Source organism: Syngnathoides biaculeatus, chromosome 14 (assembly GCF_019802595.1).
Source record: "Syngnathoides biaculeatus isolate LvHL_M chromosome 14, ASM1980259v1, whole genome shotgun sequence".
Classification (NCBI taxonomy): domain Eukaryota; kingdom Metazoa; phylum Chordata; class Actinopteri; order Syngnathiformes; family Syngnathidae; genus Syngnathoides; species Syngnathoides biaculeatus.
In genome coordinates, this window is record NC_084653.1 from 15,165,034 (window position 1) to 15,187,565 (window position 22,532).

At 40.1% G+C, this 22,532-nt stretch overlaps 2 protein-coding genes and 1 long non-coding RNA gene across 4 annotated transcripts; 2 read left to right on the forward strand and 1 right to left on the reverse strand.

Annotated features, from left to right (window-relative positions):
• Positions 1 to 374: 374 nt before the first annotated feature.
• Positions 375 to 16,203, forward strand: LOC133512403 (solute carrier family 35 member F5-like). Its single transcript, XM_061841984.1, has 15 exons — positions 375 to 740; positions 1,008 to 1,152; positions 2,903 to 3,049; positions 4,562 to 4,624; positions 5,018 to 5,102; positions 5,208 to 5,401; positions 5,958 to 6,039; positions 6,122 to 6,209; positions 6,514 to 6,578; positions 6,655 to 6,759; positions 6,835 to 6,994; positions 7,063 to 7,153; positions 8,164 to 8,318; positions 10,808 to 10,898; positions 14,363 to 16,203. Exons 2-14 carry the CDS (start codon positions 1,015 to 1,017, stop codon positions 10,887 to 10,889), a joined length of 1,455 nt encoding a protein of 484 aa, XP_061697968.1. The 5' UTR covers positions 375 to 740; positions 1,008 to 1,014; the 3' UTR covers positions 10,890 to 10,898; positions 14,363 to 16,203.
• LOC133512404 (uncharacterized) lies at positions 5,279 to 17,094 on the reverse strand. Of its 2 annotated transcripts, none has more exons than XR_009798181.1 (3): positions 16,998 to 17,094; positions 16,770 to 16,828; positions 5,279 to 5,407 (listed from the first exon to the last, which is right to left on the reverse strand). It is a non-coding gene; the product is annotated as an uncharacterized LOC133512404 (long non-coding RNA). The 2 variants fall into 2 exon arrangements; XR_009798182.1 differs by having other exon boundaries at positions 16,770 to 16,836; positions 16,998 to 17,086.
• A 1,805-nt stretch (positions 17,095 to 18,899) lies between these two features.
• On the forward strand, positions 18,900 to 22,342 carry gpr39 (G protein-coupled receptor 39). The gene is made up of 2 exons (XM_061842256.1): positions 18,900 to 19,680; positions 21,879 to 22,342. The coding sequence occupies exons 1-2, from the start codon at positions 18,900 to 18,902 to the stop codon at positions 22,340 to 22,342; spliced, it is 1,245 nt and encodes a 414-aa protein (XP_061698240.1).
• Positions 22,343 to 22,532: the final 190 nt, after the last annotated feature.

The following is a 22,532-nucleotide window of genomic DNA, read 5'->3' on the forward strand; positions in this document are numbered from 1 at the left end:
ACGAAATTAAAATTAGCTATCATACAATATCAAGGTAATGAAAATTTGGAGAAAGCGGCAGGCGGCGGTGGGGACCGTGGGGCGGTATCTATCTATCTATCTATCTATCTATCTATCTATCTATCTATCTATCTATCTATCTATCTATCTATCTATCTATCTATCTAATATAAAATATATAAAATTAGGATTATTAAAAAAATATATACATACAAAAATACATCTATAATAACAATAATTAATATGACAGTAAAAGTTAACATAAAGGGGAAAATCCATCCATAAACTAAAATATTGAAGGTTTCCTGCCGAGTAATTTCGACTTTTTCCCATTTTGATTTTGTTTGATCACACCGGAAGTCTTCTCTTGCTGTAATTGATTGGCTCAGAGCAGTATTCATTAGCAGAAGTCGTTTAGCGCTTGATTATTTCATTATACCTCAATTCCTTGGCGATAAATTAATTGAAGTTAAAATGAAGGGTTACAGCCGCGTAATTTAGCTGTTCGTTTCTTTTTTCCTTAAATCTTGAAGGTCGATTCCGGAAGTTGTCGCTTGCCACTGTTGGCGAGCTTGACACGTTGAAAAATGGCGGCGATAATCACCCGAGCAAGGAATTCCGATATCTCGAAACTTCGGTTGTAATTTATACGGCGGCAGAGGACTTTTGTTTATTTTGATCTCCGGTGAAATATTTTTGGCTTTCCCATCGTGGCTGAAAGGGAGAAGGCATCGTTTGACGTAAGATACACAAGGGTTAACTGCCAATTGTTTTTCTTTTTTTTTTCTTTTAGCTGTCAACAGCTGTGTGCTCACAACAACACGACTGCTCTGCTAACCAGCTGCCAGTTAGATAATTGCATTGATCACCTCTAAACAGTACTTCCGTGTGTGTTGTCACTGACACGCTTTGTAGTGAAGTCATCTGTAGCAAAATAATAAACAATTTAGAGCCGGTCCAATTCTGTTTCCAAATTGTATGCACCTTTTTTCTATTTGTCTTGACAGCATCCCGATGGAGTGCATGTTCATCGTGAACCGGATGGGCTCTCCGGGTAGCTCGGCTGCAGCCCAGCGGAGGCGAATGGCCCTGGGGGTGATCATACTCCTTTTGGTGGACGTCATTTGGGTGGCCTCCTCTGAGCTGACATCAGTAAGGCCCACATTTGCAACTTTTTTTTTTTCCCAGTTCCAGACTTAGCATTACAAAGGGACATTAACCTTTTATGAAAAGTGAACATTAGCGTAATAGTGTAGCAGCTTGTGGAAGAATTGCTCCCTCCGCCAGTGAAAATACAATTTCTGCTTTGCCGCTGCTCGTTTTATAGACTGTTTTCGATCACGTGACTACATCCGAGGCACCTGGCCATGTTGGATGACTGACGCGCCGTTCACTCTATCGCTTTTGCATACAGACCGGAGTTACACAAATGTTTGTCCGACTGTTAAAAGTGATGCACGATGGCTAAAAAGGCTTTGGAAAGTTATCGGGGCTCATTAGATGTTGTTTCAAGAAACCGCTACGACAAGTGTGCTTTGATCGACAATATCGACCCATATGCCTTGGAGAAACGCAAATGGAGCACACAAATGTGGGCGTCGGTAAGCCTATCCAGACATCGTCAACTAACTCCTCTTCTTGACAAGCGCTTATACCGTGGACCAACTAAAGAATAACAAAGGTCTGGAGGCCTACAGCCAATTCATCAATGGCTGGGTTTGTGATGCGGCGGTCGGTATCCATTGTAGCAATCTGTGTCTCCACACTGCTAAGGTTATTGTTCCGCACAATGCAATTTAAATATGTACAGTGTGATTACTGTCAGCGTTGTGTTAAGTTACGTTGATTATACCAATGAAAGAGGTGTAGATTATTGTTTTTGTTACCGAGGGGGGGGGGGAGAAAGAGAGAGAGGTTCGACCGGGACGAGTCCCAAGTGGAGCCCGCACCTCTTTCTCCACTTCACGGCTCCATTTTTAACTCGACTCACAAAACAGCCAGCAGTGCGGTAGCTCGTTTTTGCAAACTCATTATAATAAAAGGGAAAATACAGATTTTGGAGAAATGCATTGCATTCACACACGAGTATTGTGCTTGGCTGCTAGATCGGCTCTGCTCATAGGAGACATCCACAGCACTTTGATTGCTAACTGTTCCGTTTTCTCGCACTAGTTCTTGATCACAGCGAGCAGTCGAAAGAAGGACGCTTTACAACGCCCGTTTGAGCAACCGATAACATAGCAGTGCGCCCCTATTCATTCGCCTTTCTGAAATGATTCCAGATTAGTTACAGTGTGTTTACACAAATTCACCAAACCAAGATGGCGCCCGCGTTCTAATCGGAAGGTGTGTGACGTCAGTCGAAAACAGTTTATTGCAACCTCCTAGCTGAGCTCTCTAATCATCATGGTAACGGAAGCTACACTTTGTTTATTGAAGGGGGTGGGATGATCTTTGGTTCATTTGCATGAGACAACTGCCCCCGAAAGCAGCCACACTTATGAGACTACTTCCCAAGTTCTTAAAATAATGAAAGCTGGATTTGCCTTTGCCTCTGCAGTATTTGGGCTGGGGGGATGAAGTGACTTATTTGACATAACACAGGACCACACCTTCAAAATGGGTACAGACACGCAGACTAGTTATACCTTCTGGTGTTTAGTCAGTCACTATATGCTTCTGGAATAGATAGATGCATTTAGAAGAGATACATTATTTGTGTAAAATAAATGAGAATTTCACGACCAATTAAACAAAATTGATAATTCTCCACAGCACACCTGATGATTACTCACGACGCACTAATGGTCCAGTGGCACAATGGCTGGAATGAGAATCATTTATATGTAGTGTGACGTGAACATCTCAGTGAATTGTTGTCTTCATTCCATCCCTGTTGCAGTATATTTTTCGGCGTCAGGAGTACAACAAGCCCTTCTTCAGCACCTTCACCAAGACCTCCATGTTTGTGCTTTACTTGCTTGGGTTCTTGCTGTGGCGGCCCTGGAGGCAGCAGTGTACCGGCTCCATCAAACGCCATGCTTCTCTTGTAAGTACATTGAATAACGCAACTGGCGGGAAATAGGATTGCAAATTGTGAAAACTGTGAACGATGGATGAAATGGGTCTGCAATTGTATATGGAGCCCACCAGATTGCAGCAAGGCGCGTCAGACAGGAGGATCATAAAGCATCAAGACCATGCGAGGCTCAAAATGATCTTTGTTCTTCAAGGAGCAGTTTTCCTAATCATTTCTTCATTTAAGGAGCATTTTTGTAATTTCAAGGTGTATTTTTGCAGGTCAATCACTAAAGCAACGTTCTCTTGAACAGTAAAAATACTAAAATACAATGGCGGAGTTGAATGTAGGGCTGCAGCTAATGGATATTTTGGTACTGGAGTACGCTGCTGAAAATTCTTTAGAATAATGAAATATTTGGACACACTATAATTTTTTTTCATGGTTAAGTCCCAATTATGAATATAAAAGAGAAAAGAAAAGCTTTTGCAAAATAGGATATGCCTAATTGGGGTCCTTTATTTTTATATATATATATAATCAGCAGTTTTTATTTCCTAAATACACATTGTGGATAAAAGATAAGGCATTAATTACAAAAAAAACATTAACAGCCTTTGTGCATCTTTACTTAAGCAGCATTTTAGCATTTTGTGACATTTTGATACATTAGTTTCATGGGTGTGTTTTTCTGATCTTCAACCAGCTGACGAGGAATAATAAATATTTTAAATATTTAAGATTTACAAGTGTTCAATTTCTTCAAACTGAAATGAAGAAACCTTAAGTGAAAACACTCCGTTTGGGTAGAATTACTTTATTCTTATTCCTCTCTGTCTGTTATATAAAAATTCTACAGAACAATAGAATTTTTCTATAGGTCTTTAGAAATGTTCTATAGAATTTTTTTTTAGCAGGGAGCGGTCTCAGTCTTACCTTTTCCGCTCAAGTGCCCCCTTGCTGCACAAATTTGCTGCTTCACCACATAAACGGCAGGGTTGAAAGCGTGTGAAAAAAGTCGGGGCTTGTAGACCGGAAATTACGGTAATGTCTTTACTTCCGCATTCTTCTTCGCATGCATAGATAACATAAGAACATTGTATCACATAGGACCATGATTTTGCCCCCGTCTCTGCGAGCCTCTCCTTGGATCATTTTTTTTTTTTTTCATTGTGGTTTTGAGGAGCAGAATGCAAATTTGAACTGACAAACGCTGATGTGTGACGGCTTAATTAGAGTCTTGCCATAGATGTAGCATGTACACAATCATGAAGCCATGTGACATCAACAACTCTATTCAGTAATTTAATTATTCAACATAAATAAACAACCTTTTCTTTAGGCTCATCAGTAGTATTCGTATCCCAGCCCAGTGGTTCTCTAACTTTTTAAACCATTTAAAACCTTGAAAAAATAATCAGCCCTCCAAGCACCACCATAATGAATAATGTTAAAATACAGTAAGTGATAGCCCTAATTGTTCAGTAAAAAAACAATCCAGGAAAAAAAAAGGGTTTTCATTTGAATGGTATCTGCCCACAGTTCGCTGATGCAGAAGCCTACTTTGCCCCCTGCACCAATGACACCACTGTGAACAACTGCTTGGTACGTATTCATTGGAACATTTATACAATCTAACAAGTTGAAACACTTACACAAGCCTTTTAAATAGTGCTGTGTCTATGACCACTTGGCTTGAGGTGCCAATTTGAAGTCAGCGTGTAATTATTTAACCCTCCTGTTCTATCTTTGGTCCACCAAAACATGGGTCAATGTTAGCTGTTCCATGATTAGTCGTTTGAGCTCTTTTCAAATAACGAAACTAATAGTAGTAATAATTTAAAAATTAGATGATATGGCTGTCATATTGTCTACATGTGTCAAAATAAAATCAGATGTACCCCAACTCTTACCTTGACAATTTGTTACGTCAGGTCACTCTTATCTCATGGCACCACAGAACAGTTATAGGATGTCCTGCATTTCCTTTTCATGCAGAGTGAACCACTGTACGTGCCCGTCAAGTTTCAAGATGTACCCGCCGATCTTTCCAACCGTTTAATTGAAACAGACTGTGAATCTTGTGAGTGGATGTCTTTTTATTTTGCATTCATCCAGTTCCGGGTTGGAATTACCCCCCCCCCCCTTTTTTTTTTTTTTTCTTCCTGTGTGCACACCCTTGTCCCAGCGGCTACCAAAAAGCAGCGGGTGCGTTTTAGCAACATCATGGAGGTACGTCAGCTGCCCTCCACGCAAGCCCTGGAGGCCAAACTGTCCCGCATGTCCTACCCGGCCGCCAAGGACCACGAGGCCATGGTGGGCACGGTGGGGAAGCTTACCATCACCGACGTGGCCAAGATCAGCTTCTTCTTCTGCTTTGTGGTGAGTCTGCAACACATTGGAGTTTTTACTGCCTTTTGTATGGCAATCAAGTCACAATGATGACCCAAATTGTGTTTATGGGATGCACAGGATGCAATATTGTCTCTATGGTGGCTCAGTAAACATGTGAAATATGAATCAAAATTGTACACACATTTGTAAGTTTCAGATGTTTTTTTTCTGTCAAGAGGCTCAAAATCATGTCATATGAATATCTTGGATTTATCTACACCATTTGTGAAGATCTCCATCATTCAGGGCTGTCAACATAACGCTTGCGCCGACAAGTGGCGGTTCTAGACGAAGGCAACCAATCAGAGGAAGGGGAGCGGTCTTTGTCATATATAGACAAAGTGGATACAAAACTGGGTCAAACAGAAGTAATTCTTAGACAAGCTTTTTCTGGACACTTGTATGCCAAAACCAAGTTGCTTCTTGAAATGAAATTAGCATTATAATTCTAATTCCATGTTAAAGAGTCACAACCTTTAAATTGTGCATTAAAGAATGCCTCCTTTTACTGTAACTTTGGATCCTCGCCTTTCTCCCCCGGCAGTGGTTCCTCGCCAACCTGTCTTATCAGGAAGCTCTCTCCGACACACAAGTGGCCATTGTCAACATTTTGTCATCCACGTCAGGTGACTCACTGTCAACAGGATGACGGTTTCCATACCTCATTCTTGTGCAGACTCACTTCCTTTACTCCCTGTCTATCTGCAGGCCTGTTCACACTCATCTTGGCTGCTATATTTCCAAGTAACAGCAGTGACCGCTTCACATTGTCCAAGTTGTTAGCAGTGGCATTGAGGTAAGACATGTCACAAACTTGTTTTAGGTGAGTAATAAACATTGATCAAGGCGACTTAATTCTGTCGAAACACTTTATTATTTTTGTCGTGTTGTAGTGCAGTCACCCCAAAGCTAGCCTATTCTTGAGATCTTGAAAGATCAGTCACGATACTCTTAAAAAGGACTGGCAGTAAGAGAAACTCTGCTTTGAAAAAAGCTTGCAGTGAATGAGTTACTTCCCCCCCCCCCTCCACACACACACACATAAGATGATGTCCTCATTGTTTTGTCTTGTGTATTCATGTGGTCCCTTATTTGTTTAGTATGGGAGGTGTTGCCCTGGTGAGCCTTTCCAGCATGGAGCGGCCTGATGAGAAAGGCACCATAGGTAGGCTCTTTGACAGCAGTACTACCTTTTCAAAAGAAGAATAACAAGTGTAATGTCCTGGCCGTTGTTGGTGCAGGTACTTTGTGGTCCTTAGCTGGGGCCATTTTATACGCCATCTACATTGTGATGATCAAGAGACGGGTGGATCGGGAGGATAAGCTCGACATTCCGATGTTCTTTGGTAAAATCCAAATCATCAGTGGACGACTGAAGTCAGCTTCTGAGGTGTTTGTTTATTTCTAATTGCGCCTCTCAGGATTTGTTGGCCTGTTCAACCTTCTGCTGCTGTGGCCGGGCTTCCTCGTCCTTCACTATACGGGTTTTGAGGCCTTCGAGCTCCCCAGCCAGCTGGTGTGGTCCTACATCCTCATCAACGGCCTCATCGGGACGGTTCTGTCCGAGTTCCTCTGGCTGTGGTGAGGGCTTCGCCAATGCTCTCCATTTGCAAGCTTGTCTTATTATTTGCCTTTTTTTGCTCCCGCAGGGGGTGCTTCCTCACGTCGTCGCTCATCGGGACCCTGGCGCTGAGCCTCACCATTCCGCTCTCTATTTTGGCGGATATTTTCATGCAGAAGGTCAGTTACAACTTTATTTATTTTTTTCTGGACTTGTCAACTTATAAGTGCCTTACAGTAGTCTTATGGGGTTTTGGATAGCTCGACTTAAAGATGGACAACGTTTGGGGGGGATTTTTGGTTTTGTTGGTTATTTTTGACAGCATAACCTTTATGGTTGTGAGTTAGTTTTTATTTTTTACCCTTTTAAACATTTTAACATGCACTGTATGCGGTTTTGATTGTCTTTTTTTTAAATATTTTGTTTGTCATTTTATTGTTTTTATCCCGTTTTTAAATCTTTTATCTCTTTGTTTTCAAATGCCTTTAATTATGTATTATCATGTATGAAATGCGCTATACAAAGAAATTTGCTTTGCTTTGCTTATTTTAACCTGGTTTTGTAGCCTGAACACCTTTTTGGGGGATTTCAAGTAGTGTAGTCTTACTTAAACCTATTCAACAGTTGTTGTTGTTGTTTCATTTATGCTTAACTTGTTTCATTTCAACCTGCACAGCTTTTTTTTTCTTTTTTGGGCCTTTTCTATTTTAGCTTGCACAATACAATGGGGATTTGGATAGCCCGACTTAAAGATGGACAACTTTTGGGGGGATGTTTGGTTGGTTATTTTTGCCAGCATAACTTTGATGGTTTCAATTTTTTTACCCTTTGAAACATTTTAACATGAGCAAGTTTTGGGGGATTTGCAAGATTCTTCTTTCAAACTGTGCAACTTTTGGTTTTTCACAGTGGTCTTCTTTTAATGTGCATATTTGGGGTTTTAAATGTTTGATTTCAACCTTTGCAATATTTGGTGGGTTTATGGTCACCATATTGTACCCTTTGCAACTTTTGAGGAGTTGAAATAATCACATTGTTGCATCATATTTAAAGGTGCGCAACTTTAAGGGAAATATAACGGTAGTATTATCTTAACCTACACAACATTGGAATGGATTTATTGTTCTTGATGTGTTCATGACTGTGAAAAAACTCGCTGAACAACGACTGTGTCCTTGTTTATTTGCAGGTTCGTTTCTCGTGGCTTTTTTTTGCAGGCGCGGTGCCCGTCTTCCTCTCCTTTTTCATCGCCACACTCTTATGCCACTACAACAACTGGGACCCAGTCATGGTGGGTCTGAGGAGATTGTACGCCTTCGTTTTTAGAAGACATCGCATTCAAAGGTATACTCAGTGGCTCTCATTTTAATCATGACTACAATTTGCTCATGTCATTAAGTGTGTTTCAGAGCATATTATTAAACCCTCATTTGTCAGAGACAAAAATATTGTTTCTGGATTACTTTGACCCGTTTTTTTCATCCAAAAGTCTCAGATATGGAAAAATAGCCCAGTAAACATGGCTGTTATAGCATTAATAGTTTAACTCAATTACTCATGATCTCAAACAATGTCTAGAGCATTCCTTCTCACAGATCTCAGTACAACAAGTGTAGTTTGATGGTTTTCGATCATAATTGCATGTTAAAAACTGTTTTGTACATATTTGTAAATTTAACCATTTATATGTGTGATTACATTTATTATGCTTAGCGGAACAAGTTTCATACTAGAAAACATCTTTGAATCATTAAAAAAAATAAGTCAATTTCACCCACAACTTAATAGGAGAATTAAGTCATTTAGGACTAATGTGCATTCTTAAGAATAAAATCAAATTTATAATTTATTAAAATGGCCGTAATATTATGATCAACATGACAATGATGTAGGAAAGTGTGTGAAATAAAAAGAAATCTCAAAACTATACTCTTATCTACACATGTAATCAATATATGATACTTCTATAAGCCACATAGGTTTGTGTTGCTTTCATCCAAATTGTACAAAAAGACTAAAAAATGATTTTGTAATATAAAATATGTAAGGCTTTTATACTAGAAAAAAAATTGACTTCTGAATCTGTGAGAACATTTCATACTTTCTCAAAATTACATTTACATCCTATTTCAAGTTTTCTCCACATTATTTCAAAAGTGCTTTGCAGATGGGGGCTTATTAAAAGGCTCAAAGCTCACAATGACTCATCTAAGGCTTTTATAACCGGCGGCGGAACAGTTCAATATGTGGTAGTGAGTAAGAGATAAAAAGCCCAAAACAGCGCGACAGAATTACTGGATGTGACAAATGTGACGTGCGTAACCAGAATTCACCCACTGACTATTTGCGTCAATTTTGCCATTTACCAAAATTCCAAGACGCCGTCAGGTAAACAGGCGTACAGCTCAGCCTAAAAAAAAAAAAATCACTTGAAGTGCTTTTTAAAAATTGGTTCCTAGAGCACTGGTTTGGTAAACCAAGGGCGACCCCGAAAGGGACAAGCCGAAAGAAACTTACTTTTTTCCTATTTCAAGAAACAAAAAATTCTTCATTACTAGCTAAAGATACCCGTTCACCCAATAGAAATGATCCTATGTTGGCATCTCCTTGTAGGAGAAAAACAATAGATTTCTTGATACGTTAGCCAATCAAATTCTGATGTGATTCAGATTCACCCAAAAATTTCGTTTAAGTTATGTTGATGCTTTACCTCATGCTGGACTCACAGTCGCAATTCTAAACAGTTTGACGCGTAAAAATTCACTTTAACACACAACAATGCTAGCAGTTACATCATATTGAGCATTACTGGGGGCGGGTGTTGGTATCATATTTGTTTCTTTCTGATTGGACTAGAGTAAGAGAAAAATACTGAAAATGCATTTCCGCAATAACAATGTCAGTAGCAGTCACTCACAAACAGGAAATGCATGTATGGAAGTGATGCCATAAGCGCATGTTCAGAGCTGATTCACGTACTGCGAGCACATTTATGTTGGAAGCCATCAGCATCATGAGCCATTTCAAAGAAAATTCAGTTACACTGAAAACAGATAATGTTTCAGTATCTAGCTATAATAAGTATGAGATTGTGATTTACTTTGAGTTGATCTAAGTTCTAACGTTAGACTAGTCTGTCGATATATCTAAACGCAAATGGTCATTTTCCCTGTGGTACGCGTTATCTTGAAATTGAAAACTTTTCCCCCCGACATGCTTTAGGAAGATATAGATCATCTACTGCTATCTTTCATCAATGGATTAACAATAGACACCGCCGTAAATTACGCTAGATTATAACATCACAATTGGCGACTGGAATGTTTATTAAAATGTATCGCTAGCTTGTTGCCACTAACGCTGATTATGTTGAACTACATTTTCAGCATTTTCAAATCATTGCGGGTGTAGACCGTTGGTGTTTATTTAGGCCAGTGCATTTAACTTTTCTTTATATAAAGTTTGTTAGATCAAGAATTATTATTGATGGAAAATTTTATTTTTAATTGACAGTTATGTTATATTAATCTAGTAAATTATTTTAAGGTCTTGAAATTCCATCCCTAATCACAGCCACAACTTTATCTGCGAGCATGACTGACCACACCTGTACATTTTTCAAATGTGAGTGACTGCAGTAGACATTGTACACAAGTAATTACCCAATGTTCCAAAATATGTCCTCTTTAAGCCACGTTATAACTTCTTCTTTGACCATGTCCTTGAGTCCCTTTTGAAAGACGCAATATGAATCCAAGCTTTTATTGTTTATTATTCTTGAGTGCATGTGAATACTATTAGAGTGACGACTGACACTCCTTCTCCTCCCCAAGACTCCCCGAGGACAACGAGCTGTGTGAAAGCCTCATACCTTTACACACCGTCTCCCTAAACCAAGGAAGCCTGTGCTCATGATGTAGTCAAGTAAGTTATTCGGCCTTCGCTTGCTTACTCATATGCGACCATCCCCACAAAAAAAGAAAGAATATAAGTCAAATTCCCCCAAGGCAGAGGTGTGTGAACTGTCTTTATCCGGTATACTGGACATGATCATCATCAACTGTCCTCCTTAGTCACTGCCGCACGTCCAAACACGAAACTATCTGACGAGACACAGTGTTTGTTCAAAGGGAAAGCACTGATAACGCCTTTGACATTCTCAGAAGGATCATCGCTTAAATATTTAAAGCCGGGAGAGATCGGACTGGAAAGCGCGCCATACTGCTTGTTCATAAAATATCCTCATTTCGTGTTGTTTTGATCAACTGGGAAAATCAGTTTGTCTTTTAACATTTGTCCACCGACCAACCATTGATGTAAAGTACACAAAGTTTACAGCGGTCAGAAGTCTTTTTCATTGCGAATCCCCAAAATGGTCATAGGCCTTTGACGCCACAAACATTTTAGGCAGTGGCTGAAATTCTGGCCAGGTTGGCTGATAGATGGGGGGGGGAATCCACCTGCTAAGCATGTTTTTTTTAACGTCCAAAATATTGAATCATTTTGGGCTGCACAATATATTGAAAACATTGTCTGCGATAATGGCACGTGCAATGTGTGTATGTTTGCAGGCCTAATTTTAAGAACATTTTTATAATGCAGTATTATATTGCATGCAGACTGAGAGGAGTCACAAAAATGTTAAACAACAGCAATAAGAAAAAAAAAAAGTTTTATTTCAACATCCATAAAGTCTGGGCTCATATAGTCCTCGTGCATGGGATCATATTTCCTTGCACAAGTGTTTCATTTTTCATTTGGAATAAATTTAAAATAATTTTAAGCGGTTGACACGTCAGGCTGTTGGTGTGTCACTTAATCTGGATTTAAAGAGTTTGCGTAGTTAAACTGCTGATTGTTGTATTGTGAGATTATCTGATTTTTTTTTTTTTTTTTTCTTATTTTTAGCTTGGCCTGTTCTGTCAAACCTGTTTTATGTTTGTTGTACATCTTGACAAGTTGGCAATTATGAATTATTTTCACTCATCACTTTTATACTATTCTTTAAACTTTATTTAAATCCTCATAGTCAATAATTAAAACATATTAGCATACTTACTAAGCAAATAAAATACATATCGAAAAATATAGGAACACTTCACTCAATAGTGAAGCAAATGTTGAAAAGTATAACACTAACTTGAAGTTCTGAGTATTTTGGGAGGTACAAGATACAAAATAAACACTACCTCCTACGGGATTATGAAGATACGTTAAATTGTAAAAATTCTTCAGTTATGATACTGCCCCCGTTAACCTTCAAATGTGCATCATGTTTACTAATAATAAAGATGAACTACTTTTCCCACCTGAGTAATGATGACACGATTGTTGTTGTTACGGTTGTTGTGGACTGGCCTCACCACTTGCAGCGGCTAACTGCTAAATGCTACCCGTGGTGCGTGGTTTCTGTTTACTGCCGCAACCTGCAAATAAGTGGAGCAGGAAATGCATTGGTTGTCGTTATGCATATTCTCGCCATGTTAGATTGAGGAAACAAGCACACAGCTGGTAGCTGATATTGGCGTTATTAGGAATCCCGGATTCTTTTCTGGCAGGGCACATCCTGCTCCAATATCTCCAGGACGCACACCACTGGACTATGATATGCGTGTGTATGATTGTCCACTTGGGTTCCAACATTCACTTGCCACGTGGCGAGTAGTACTCCGAGATTCTCTCGCCAAATTGATAATTTAGTCGCATTTGGCGCCTTAGCGGTGTTTAATTTTGGAGCTTAAGCGTAGGAAAAAAAGCTTTGTAATTCTGTGTCACTCATGTAAAGCATACGTGCATCCAATTTGGGTAAGACCCATATATAGAAGCAGTTCGTAAAAAGTATGAGCCCAGGAATTTGCTCAGAATGGCAGCTTCAAAAGAAAATTTCTGTTGAATTTCTGGTATGGCTCCTTGAGAGTTTTTGTGCGTTTTGTTATGATAGACATGTCCAACTAATATCGTGTTGGGGGCTGGTTCTTTTCTCTAATTGACCCCTCCGTACAGGGCACTTAACCACGCCTCCTGAAGTGACGTCACGCCACGTGCGCTGACGTCAGAAAAACAATTAGCAAAAATATCGGCGCAGCAAGAAAAGAATAGAGCGAAACTGTCCGATTTACCGTCTGATTTCTCACTCGCATTCTGAGCTAACAGAGAAATATCGTTGAAAAGCAGACAGCAGGGCTTCAAGTATTTCAGTGAGCGGTATTTCAATGGTATTTACATGCATATCGACGGAGAAACCATTGATATTAGCGCGAGATCTTTCCAGAGTCAGAGGAAGACCGAGAAGTCACATAATATAATATATTATAACCCAAAGACGAATTCGTCATTGACAGTTTCCTATTTTCGTGTTACATAGCACACTTGTGTGCAGAATCTGTGTGTGTATCTTTATAGCCGTTTGTGAACAGCCGTATGAAGGAAAAGAAGAAGGCGAGGCTTGATTTACGAGTTGTTTCTCTCGTTTTCTTTGTGTAACGTCACGCGCTCCCCTCAATAATAATTCTTGAATTAGTGCCGAACCTACGTAAGTCCCGACTGAGTACGACAATCACTACTTTAGTGTCCTCAAACATCCTTCCTTCAGTCTTGGTGTCTCTGTGCACGTCGAAGGCTTTTAGGACTGCTAGTCCGGTTTAGCTTAGCTAATTAGCCGCGAACAATGGGACACGTTTGTGCAGTCAGATCATCGCAAAATATCGCTCAACACAGATCAAGTGTGACAATCATTCACACGTAGCTATGTTATGCAAGCGAAGAAATGCTAATTCATTTATATGAGACATGTATTGAAAATCAAATATAGGACTTACCTTGGTGCAAACATATCTGTTCTGGTTGATGGATTCAGTTGATGATGCGGTCTTCCACAAAGTTTGATCCATCAAAGACATTTTTCGTACTGGGTCTTCGGTTTTGGAAAGGGTACGAATTGAACTCCACCAACTATCCTTTCAGGATACCTGTCGTCACTATTACAAAGTCCGTGACTACACCTCTTAACCATATCTATTGTTAAAGAATCCAAATACGCGATAAAACGCTAACAAAAGCTATACTGGACCATGCAACGTTGTCTGAGGGAATGGCGGATGCCAAAAAGGGGCGTGGTTTATGCAGATCTCTGGCCTCTGATTGGTCAGTGATGCAGATTGCGCAATTTCTACGGAGGGGTCAATTGTCTTACAAACTACCGCGCCCTGGAATTTGTGCAGAATGGTAAAAAAGTAAATTTTGACCAGGAGGTAGTTCTCAAGTGTGATACAACCAATTCAACTGTAACTAGTTATGGTTGGAAAAACAACCAATTTTTTAAAACTTTCCTGTTGCAATTTACTGACCTGTTCTCCTTTCTCTTCCTTCTTTCTCTTTTGTTTTCCTAGGTGGCAAACCTCTGGTAGCAGTTAGAGACAATGATCCACTTAGTGCCTCCCCCATTTGAATGTTCAACTTTCTTCTGTGTGGCTGCTTCTGTTATTCCTTTTTTTTTTTTTTTTTTTTTAAACTATCGTGTGGCTAAAATCTGACCGCAGCTCAAGAAACTGGACGTGACCAGTCATTGTTCTTATGAGGATGATAATGTGATGTGACCAAATGAAGAGGTACGTTTAAAGTTGACCGGCGGGCCAGCAGAGACATAAACCAGAATTCCTCGCCCATTCTTACCTATTTTGCACTTACTCACTTTTGGGTTTTTTTTTTTTGCCTTTTGTTTTATTGCCTTTTTCACCCACGAGATGGCTAGCAGACAGTCCGTTTGCAATCTATAGTTTTATTCATGAAGTTTCCGTTTTGAAAGAATATAACAACACTATGATTAATGTCTGGTTACATTGTGGGTCAGACTGGTCCATTTTCGGGTTCATGAAAAAAAAAATTTTTTTCAGTTTGAAAAGTCATATTAATCAGGGTGCTCAACATATATGGTACAAAAAATGGTTATCAATGGGGCTAGTAATAAGATCTAATCAATGATGATTGGGATTTCAAGCACTTTTGGGCCATTAAACATGCCCCGTGTCAAATTGACCCATTTTAAAGTTAAAAAATTTTTTCATTGACAGTATAATCAACATATTCCATACGTTGTTAATGACTAATAAAGTTTATTGGGATGTTGTGTTGATATTTTTAGATCATTAAATGGACTCTGGCTCAAATTGACTCATTTTAGAAGATTTAAAAATATTCCAGTGTGAAACATTTGTTTGGCATAATAAATTATATTCAACGTATACCAAAAATGGTTAATAACTACACCAAAACAATATTTCAGGATGATTCAACGTGCCATAGGTCAAATTAGATGAGGGATATTATTACATTGAGAAAAGAACAACACGAAAGTTAAAAAAGATGAGATTGACCGGTATCAGAGAGCCAAAACATCAAACTGTGAGATTTAGAACCTATTCAAGGGTGCCGGAATTCCAGAGGATCATAAATGCAGCATGGTGATATCTTCAAGGTAATACTGTTGTTTTCATAAAGTTTCACCCTAGAAAAGCTGCATTTTATCTGCGTCGCTTTAACTTTTTTAAATGAGCCAATTTGACCCACTACTGTACATAATGGGAAGGTTAGGACTAAAAACTGTTGGTACCGCTGTCGTTATAAGCTACGCAGCCTGTTTTCGAAATGGGCGTTAAACGTGAAGTATATTTGATAACGTCCAGGTGACCACTACACTTTTCTTCTTATATTTTATGTGCCGCTGAAATTTATGACTTCCATAACGAGCCAAATCTTTTTTCTTTTTTTTTTTTTCTCTGTTCTGCGCAAGTAAGAATAAGAAGAAAACATTTTAACTTGTCAGACGTTGCTGTTATTGTGTTCGCGAACTGGAAAACGCAAGAACCCGCCAGCCTTGGAAAATGAACAGGTTCAGCACTTTAAAGACAATATGTCACTTCTTTTACAGTATTTTATATATGGACTGTATACTGTAGGGTTGTTTCTCTAGCTTCAAAAGGGTTCTTTGCTCGGTTTGTGCGAACTATAAAACTAAGAAAATGCTACCTTTATTAATGTTCTTTAATGTTTGTTCAGTGTTGCTTTGTTTCCCATCTCAGGTACTTTCTTGATTGTTGGAGGAAAAAAAATCGTTTGTGTGGCTTTTAAACGTCAACTGTTTACTTCGGTCATCTCCTTGTCTATTAAGGTCTTTTAGATTTGACCTATCTTTCCTGGGTTCTGTAAACTATTAAAGACATATCTTTTTGAATTGCTGTCATTGGCATTTTTTTATAGTCATACTTTTACAAAGGTTTAACTATGCTACAATACACGTGAGCAAAATAATATGCGGGAAAAAAAATCCCAGTCGGAATTTGTCAAGTTTGTCAAAGCCTTTAATTTCTTCCAAAATGGATGCTTCAGACCAAAACGGCAGATGCAAAAATTGCACGGAGGAAAATAAGATTACAGGACTATAAATCTACAAAAAAATTCTGATAAATTTGAAAATAGTTTAACAGGTTAAAAGCTTCCATTAGTCCAATAAAGTGTGTGAAGGTTAACATAAGATGGTAAACCCTAAATGAAATTACAAAATTACTTAATACATTGATGAAATATGGTCCATGAAATTTGCAATGTGAATAAATTAGCCACTTTACATAAGAAATGCATTGGTACCTCTACTTGGAAAATTAATTCCATCCGGAAGTCTTTTTGTAATGTGTAATTTATCACAAGTATAAGTAGTAGCTTTTAACATGTAGTCTTAACTCATTCCAAACACCCACCCGCCCCCAACAAAGGAAGAAGGAAAGAAAAATAAGCATCTACCTTTGGCGTTGGGCGACTTCGCGAAGAGAACGTTGAGGGACACCTCACGCAAAAGGTATCTGGGGGACTGGGGGACGGAGGAGGAGACAAACGTTTGACAGCAGAGAGAAAACATACATGAGAATGTATGCAGGCACACCACTTAATTCCAATAAAGTTTCAAGGGTCCCATGTTGAAGAAAGATGAATATTCTTGCAATAAACACAAACAACCAAGTTGTACTTTACCAACATGCACTAGCTTGTGCTAGCTAGCTAGCTTTGGTGACGGTTGAATATTGAAGGGAAACGAAGAGCATCATGGGTAGTGATTGAGGTCCCTCCCACCCAATGCGATGCCAGGAAGATGCTGGGCAATAGCCAATGGGAGAGCAGCTCTATTGCGCCACTTTCAAACCAAGGTACAGGATGTTTACGTTTAGTGTAATTTGGGGGCTGCAAATATTTTTTCCTTTCCTTTTGTATCTTGAATTTTCCATCACAATGAAACTTTTTTTCCGAAGAGGTGTTTCATAACCTAAATGTTTCGTGACTAGAGACAAGTACCATTGTATCTATATATATAAAATTTAGTCCAGCAAAGTAATTTCTAGCCAGAAATGTCAAAGTATTTTTCCTGTATTTAAAACTTTCAAAGGGGTCATTCCATTCAAATTAGCCAGCAGTGCTGGGGCGCCATATGTTTGCAGTCTGGACATTGAAGGGTAAATAATCCATTCATTTTTGTCCCCAGAATTTTGTCTTTAAAAGTGAAACGTTGTGTATATTCAGTGTTCACCCCCCGGTTTGTTATGTTACAGGCTTATTAGGTAATTTTCAAATGATGATTCCACAAGCGAGGGAAAACGTTTTTAAATGTATAATTTACAAAACTCTCACCAAAATGATTTCACATTATTATTGTGTTGCGGGTGGAATTTTGAGGGGGAAATGAACTGAATCCATTTGGGAATAAGGCTGTGACAGTAATGTTGAAAAAGCGAAACCTGTGAAGAATTTTCAGAAGCACTGTACTGTATTTATATATCTACTGGTGAAAGACGAGCCCATTAGTTCTAATGATAAGAAAGGAGCACAAACCTCTGTCATGAAGTTTAATGTTTAACAAGCTTTCATTGGTGGGAGGGAGGAGGACGTTAGTCGAAGTGCACCCCCTAACACACACTCACTTGCTGAAACAATTTTGGGGACAGAAGCAAATACTCAAAACTGCTGAAGGACGTGTTGAGGGCTCTCTTTGGGGCTCCCTGGAAAGAAAAAAAAGAAGTTTCTGGTGTTTGGGATTTTATGTAGAAACCGTTGGGTCCTGGTTCCAATCACAGCGACTGCACCCGGGAACTGATAAGACACAATTGCTATGAGCAAAATCCAAGCCAACATGGGAAAGGAGATAGCTGACAAAAAGGACTGGATGCAACTACAACTCAACTGCAATGTCAAGACCTTCCTTTTGCTCTTGTCCGGACATCTGGGGTAATTCCATCTGTCAAGATCTCCTGACTGTGAGACACTGACAACTTTTCCCACTGTGCTGCTTTATTTTAAAAAAAAAAAAAAAACATCTGTTGCTGGACTTAGTCAAAACCTATCTCAGCATATTTTGGGTGAGAGAACCTTGTACCTGTCAGCGGTCCTTTGTAAGTCTTTCATCCATCCATTTCTCACCTTCAAATTCAGACCTCTGGACAATTTTAAGTCTTCTCTTTTGCCAAGAGATAAGACACACAACCGTTCACACTTACATCTACACGATTGACACTTTCGTCTCCAGTAAACTGAATTGGACATTTGGGTGTGAGAAGTGGAGCATACCCTTTGAGTGCTTATCAGTTGACCAGCCACACCTTGGATTGCCACCAGTTAATCGCAGTGGCACATATAGACACGCAATCATTCACACATACAAATAATTCAGCCTTCAAATACTTAAGATGACTTTTGCTGACGAAGTCAGCACACCTTTGACTGGTTGAAAACCAATCACAGGGCACTGGAAGTCTTGCGGACTCCTTTTGGACTCGCTTGAGACTGGATTTAGTTTTTAATGCAGTGAGAACTCCTGAGAATCTTTTGGTCCTGGTTCTGAAACTCGACGCTGGTAAAATACACTTTAAGCAAATCCACAGCAACATGGAAAAGGAGGCACCTTATGAGAATGATTGGAGGCAACTGGAACCCATCTATGGCGTGAAAGTATTCCTGACAATCCTATACAGCCTCATTCTGGTGACGGGCATTGTGGGTAACTCCGCCACTATCCGGGCCACACAGGTTCTCCGGCGTAATGGCTATCTTCAACGTAATGTGACGGACCACATGGTAAGCCTGGCGTGTTCAGACCTCCTGGTTCTGCTGGTGGGGTTGCCCGTGGAACTCTATAGCACCATCTGGTTTCCGTTCACCTCTGCATCTGGGGGAGACGCTGCTTGCAAGGTGTATAACTTCATCTTCGAGGCGTGCAGTTATGCTACCATTCTAAATGTAGCCACGCTCAGCTTTGAGCGTTACGTGGCCATCTGTCACCCATTCCGATTCAGGACCCTAGCCGGACAGCGTACATCGGCATTGGTTACCTTGGCCTGGATGGTGTCTGTTCTGGTGGCGCTGCCGCTGCTTGTGGCCACAGGGACCGAGGGCCATATACCCGTCTCAGAGGTTAGGACAGTCCAGGGCTTGAGCTTCTGCACCAATCTGAAGGAGCGCTGGCTGATGTACCAAGTCAGCATTTTTGTAGCATTCATCGTCTACATGGTGATTTTGATCGGCGTGGCCTTCATGTGTCGGGCTATGATCCTGGTCTTGAAGAAGTCTGTTGGATCTTCAGACAAAGGCAATGATGGATATCACAGGACCACCAAGCATGAAAGTACAAAGATGAAGATGGCCAAGAAGCAGACCATCATTTTTCTATGTAGGTTATGGCAAAAATGCATGCCCTCTAGATTTTAATAATGCATGAGCTCGAGGGTTTGAGGTCCTTTGTTGTTTGTCAGTGTCAGTTATCTACTTTCTTTTCTTCTTTTGCCTGGTCTGTTGTGGTTTTGAAATGTTTCATTATTCTACATGCGGTGTTTAGGGGACATCCCCAAAATAACCATCACAGACTGATCATTATAAGCATCGTCTTCGTAACTCCGAGCACCAATTTAGAGAATGTCTCTAAGAATGTCTTCTTACATCCACGGATATGAACCATAAGTCAATCTTATTCTTAATGTTGTGCTGATCGGTGCCTAAAAGAAGCATGAAAAAAGATGACAGTCTAAACTTTTCTCTAATTTATCTTATCACTGGATCCGGCGAATCGTTATCATCCAAAAGTAGGATTAGGATTGGTAATTGTTTTGATTGTAAACCGGCACGACGGGGCTACACAAATGTGGCCCCATTCTCGACTTCACCGAGAAGCAGAAGGGAATATTGTCACTTGTCATTCGCGGCAGGCTTTATTTAGTTGGGATCACATCATTTCAAAAGGCAATATATTATTTCATATCATCATAATCATAGTTTTCAGATTCACATAGCGCCACAGCCCAAAATGGAGTCCAAGTTCTTCATATCCCTGAGGGCAGGGGCTCGGGAGTTTCATGACACCGCCTACTGGCATCATCAATATTCTGAAACGCTCAGCTGCGAGCTGAATGATTTATTGCGGGTTTTGAATTTGAAATGAATTATTATTGTGGCCGCCAGATGAAAAGATCGCAGATGATCCGCACAGAACTGAAGTGGCCTCACGTTATTGTCAGGGGCTCCTTATTTATTTATTTTTGCGGGGCTTCGTGACTTTGGCGCGTCATTAAAATAAGTCGGCAGATTGCCTCGCAGACATTTTCAGCACACAAGGTTAATTACTTTTGGTTGTTTTTGTCTATGACCATAGAATGAATATTAATGTGGTTTGGGTGTGTTTGGCATGTGGGAAAAAAAAAAACGTTGTATTTGTGTTTTGTTTGTCATTGAAGCTGTGAGTGTGACATTTGAAAATAAGAAAACCCCATTAACAAAATTCTAAAATAATTTAGGGGTGTAATGATAGAAATTAGGCAGAGTAAGAAGATCAGTAGGCCGTCGTGGCTAACTAAATTAGCATACAGCTCAATCTTCCTTTGATGAGGATAACAGGTTTTTGTTAATGACTGTCTGAACTGTGCAAATACATATATTTTTTAAAGTTTTTTTTTCCAACTCCTGATGACGTGCAGTGCTTGCACTAAGAACATGGCTGCGAATAGAGAGGTTGGTTTACACAACTGGTTTCTACGGTGTGTAGTACTCAATTGTGAACATTTTAGCGTAGCTATTTTTCACAATTTAAGATTTTCAGATGTTAAACGTTGCTGTTTGACACATACGAGTCTCCTCCCCCGTTCTGGAACAATTCGAGTGTCTTTGTTAGCGTCAAGTGTAATTCAAAGTCATTGCAAAGTGCAGTTAAATCTTGAATATACTTCTTCCCTTCAGATAATCTTCTAACATGGCCTTGTCGTTGGATCTGAGTGTATACATGTCAGGTAGAGAAGACTGAAGATCAAGGTTGAAAAAAATCCAACTTGGCAGCTTTAGAGCACCTTTAGAGCTGACCTAAAAGCCGCTTTTCCAGCGAGCATGTTGGCTACCTAGCCGCGGTAGCTCTACGTTGTGTTGTGTTTCTCCCTTTTTCTCTCTTTCAAATCTGCCGTAAAACACATTTCTAGGGATGAGGTTGTGGGGAGTGTGTGGAGGGATTTCCACAATGTCTGTGCCTGAGCCCCCTTTAGCGGGCAACTTGTTTTAAATAAACTTTATGGAGCTCTTGGTGAAGCCACAACGTGTACATGCGCAGAAGTGACCCATAGGAAGTCAAAATGCTGGCTAAAGTAAACAGAAGCTTTGCAGTGCTTGTCAGAAAAAAATGAAGTCAATTGATTTAATTTTTTAAATCAGAATGGCTGTTCGTTAGTTGACACGAGTTGGGTGTGGTTTCAGCACAATTAAAAGACACGCACACAGCATTTGAAAATAGAGACGTGGCTTAATTTCGCATTCATTATTGATAACACATTTGATGTAAATTTCCAAACATTTATTTTCACGTTCCTTACACATGTATTTTTGTTCCCTCAGGTCTCATCGTGGGATCGTTGCTGCTGTGTTGGTTTCCCAATCAGATCCGCCGCCTCATGATGGCCGCCGTGCCCAAGTCCCGCTGGACGACGGCGTACTTCCGCAGCTACGTCACCCTCCACCCGGTGGCCGACACCTTTTTCTACCTCAGCTCGGCCCTCAACCCCTTCCTGTACAACGTGTCCTCCCATCAGTTCCGGGAGGTTTTCGCTCAAGTGCTGCGTTGCCGGCTAACCATCGAGCACGTCAACAAGCAAACCGTGCCGAAGTTCCGCGCCCAATCTGGTCGCTCGCTGCGGCCCCTGCTGTTCAAATCCAAGCGCCAAAGCAAGAGGACGCAGACCAGTCTGGCCAAAGAAGAGACCACCCAGAGTCAAAGTGACTCGGGAGTAGTGGCGGATCCGAAACCCGTAGAGTTAGATATCACAACGCAGACTGTCGTTCTGTCAGGAACAGAACCATAAGATGGCAAAATCCTGCACAAAAATCTTTATTCACTCAGATTACTAGTGGTAACATGAGGTGTTGACTGTTTTACATACTGTACGTCAGTGATTCCCAATCTCTAGTGTGATGTGAGAAATGATCCAATGAGTTGTTTTTACTGACGTCACTGAACCACTGCGCGCCGCCATTTAACCTCTCTACCTAATG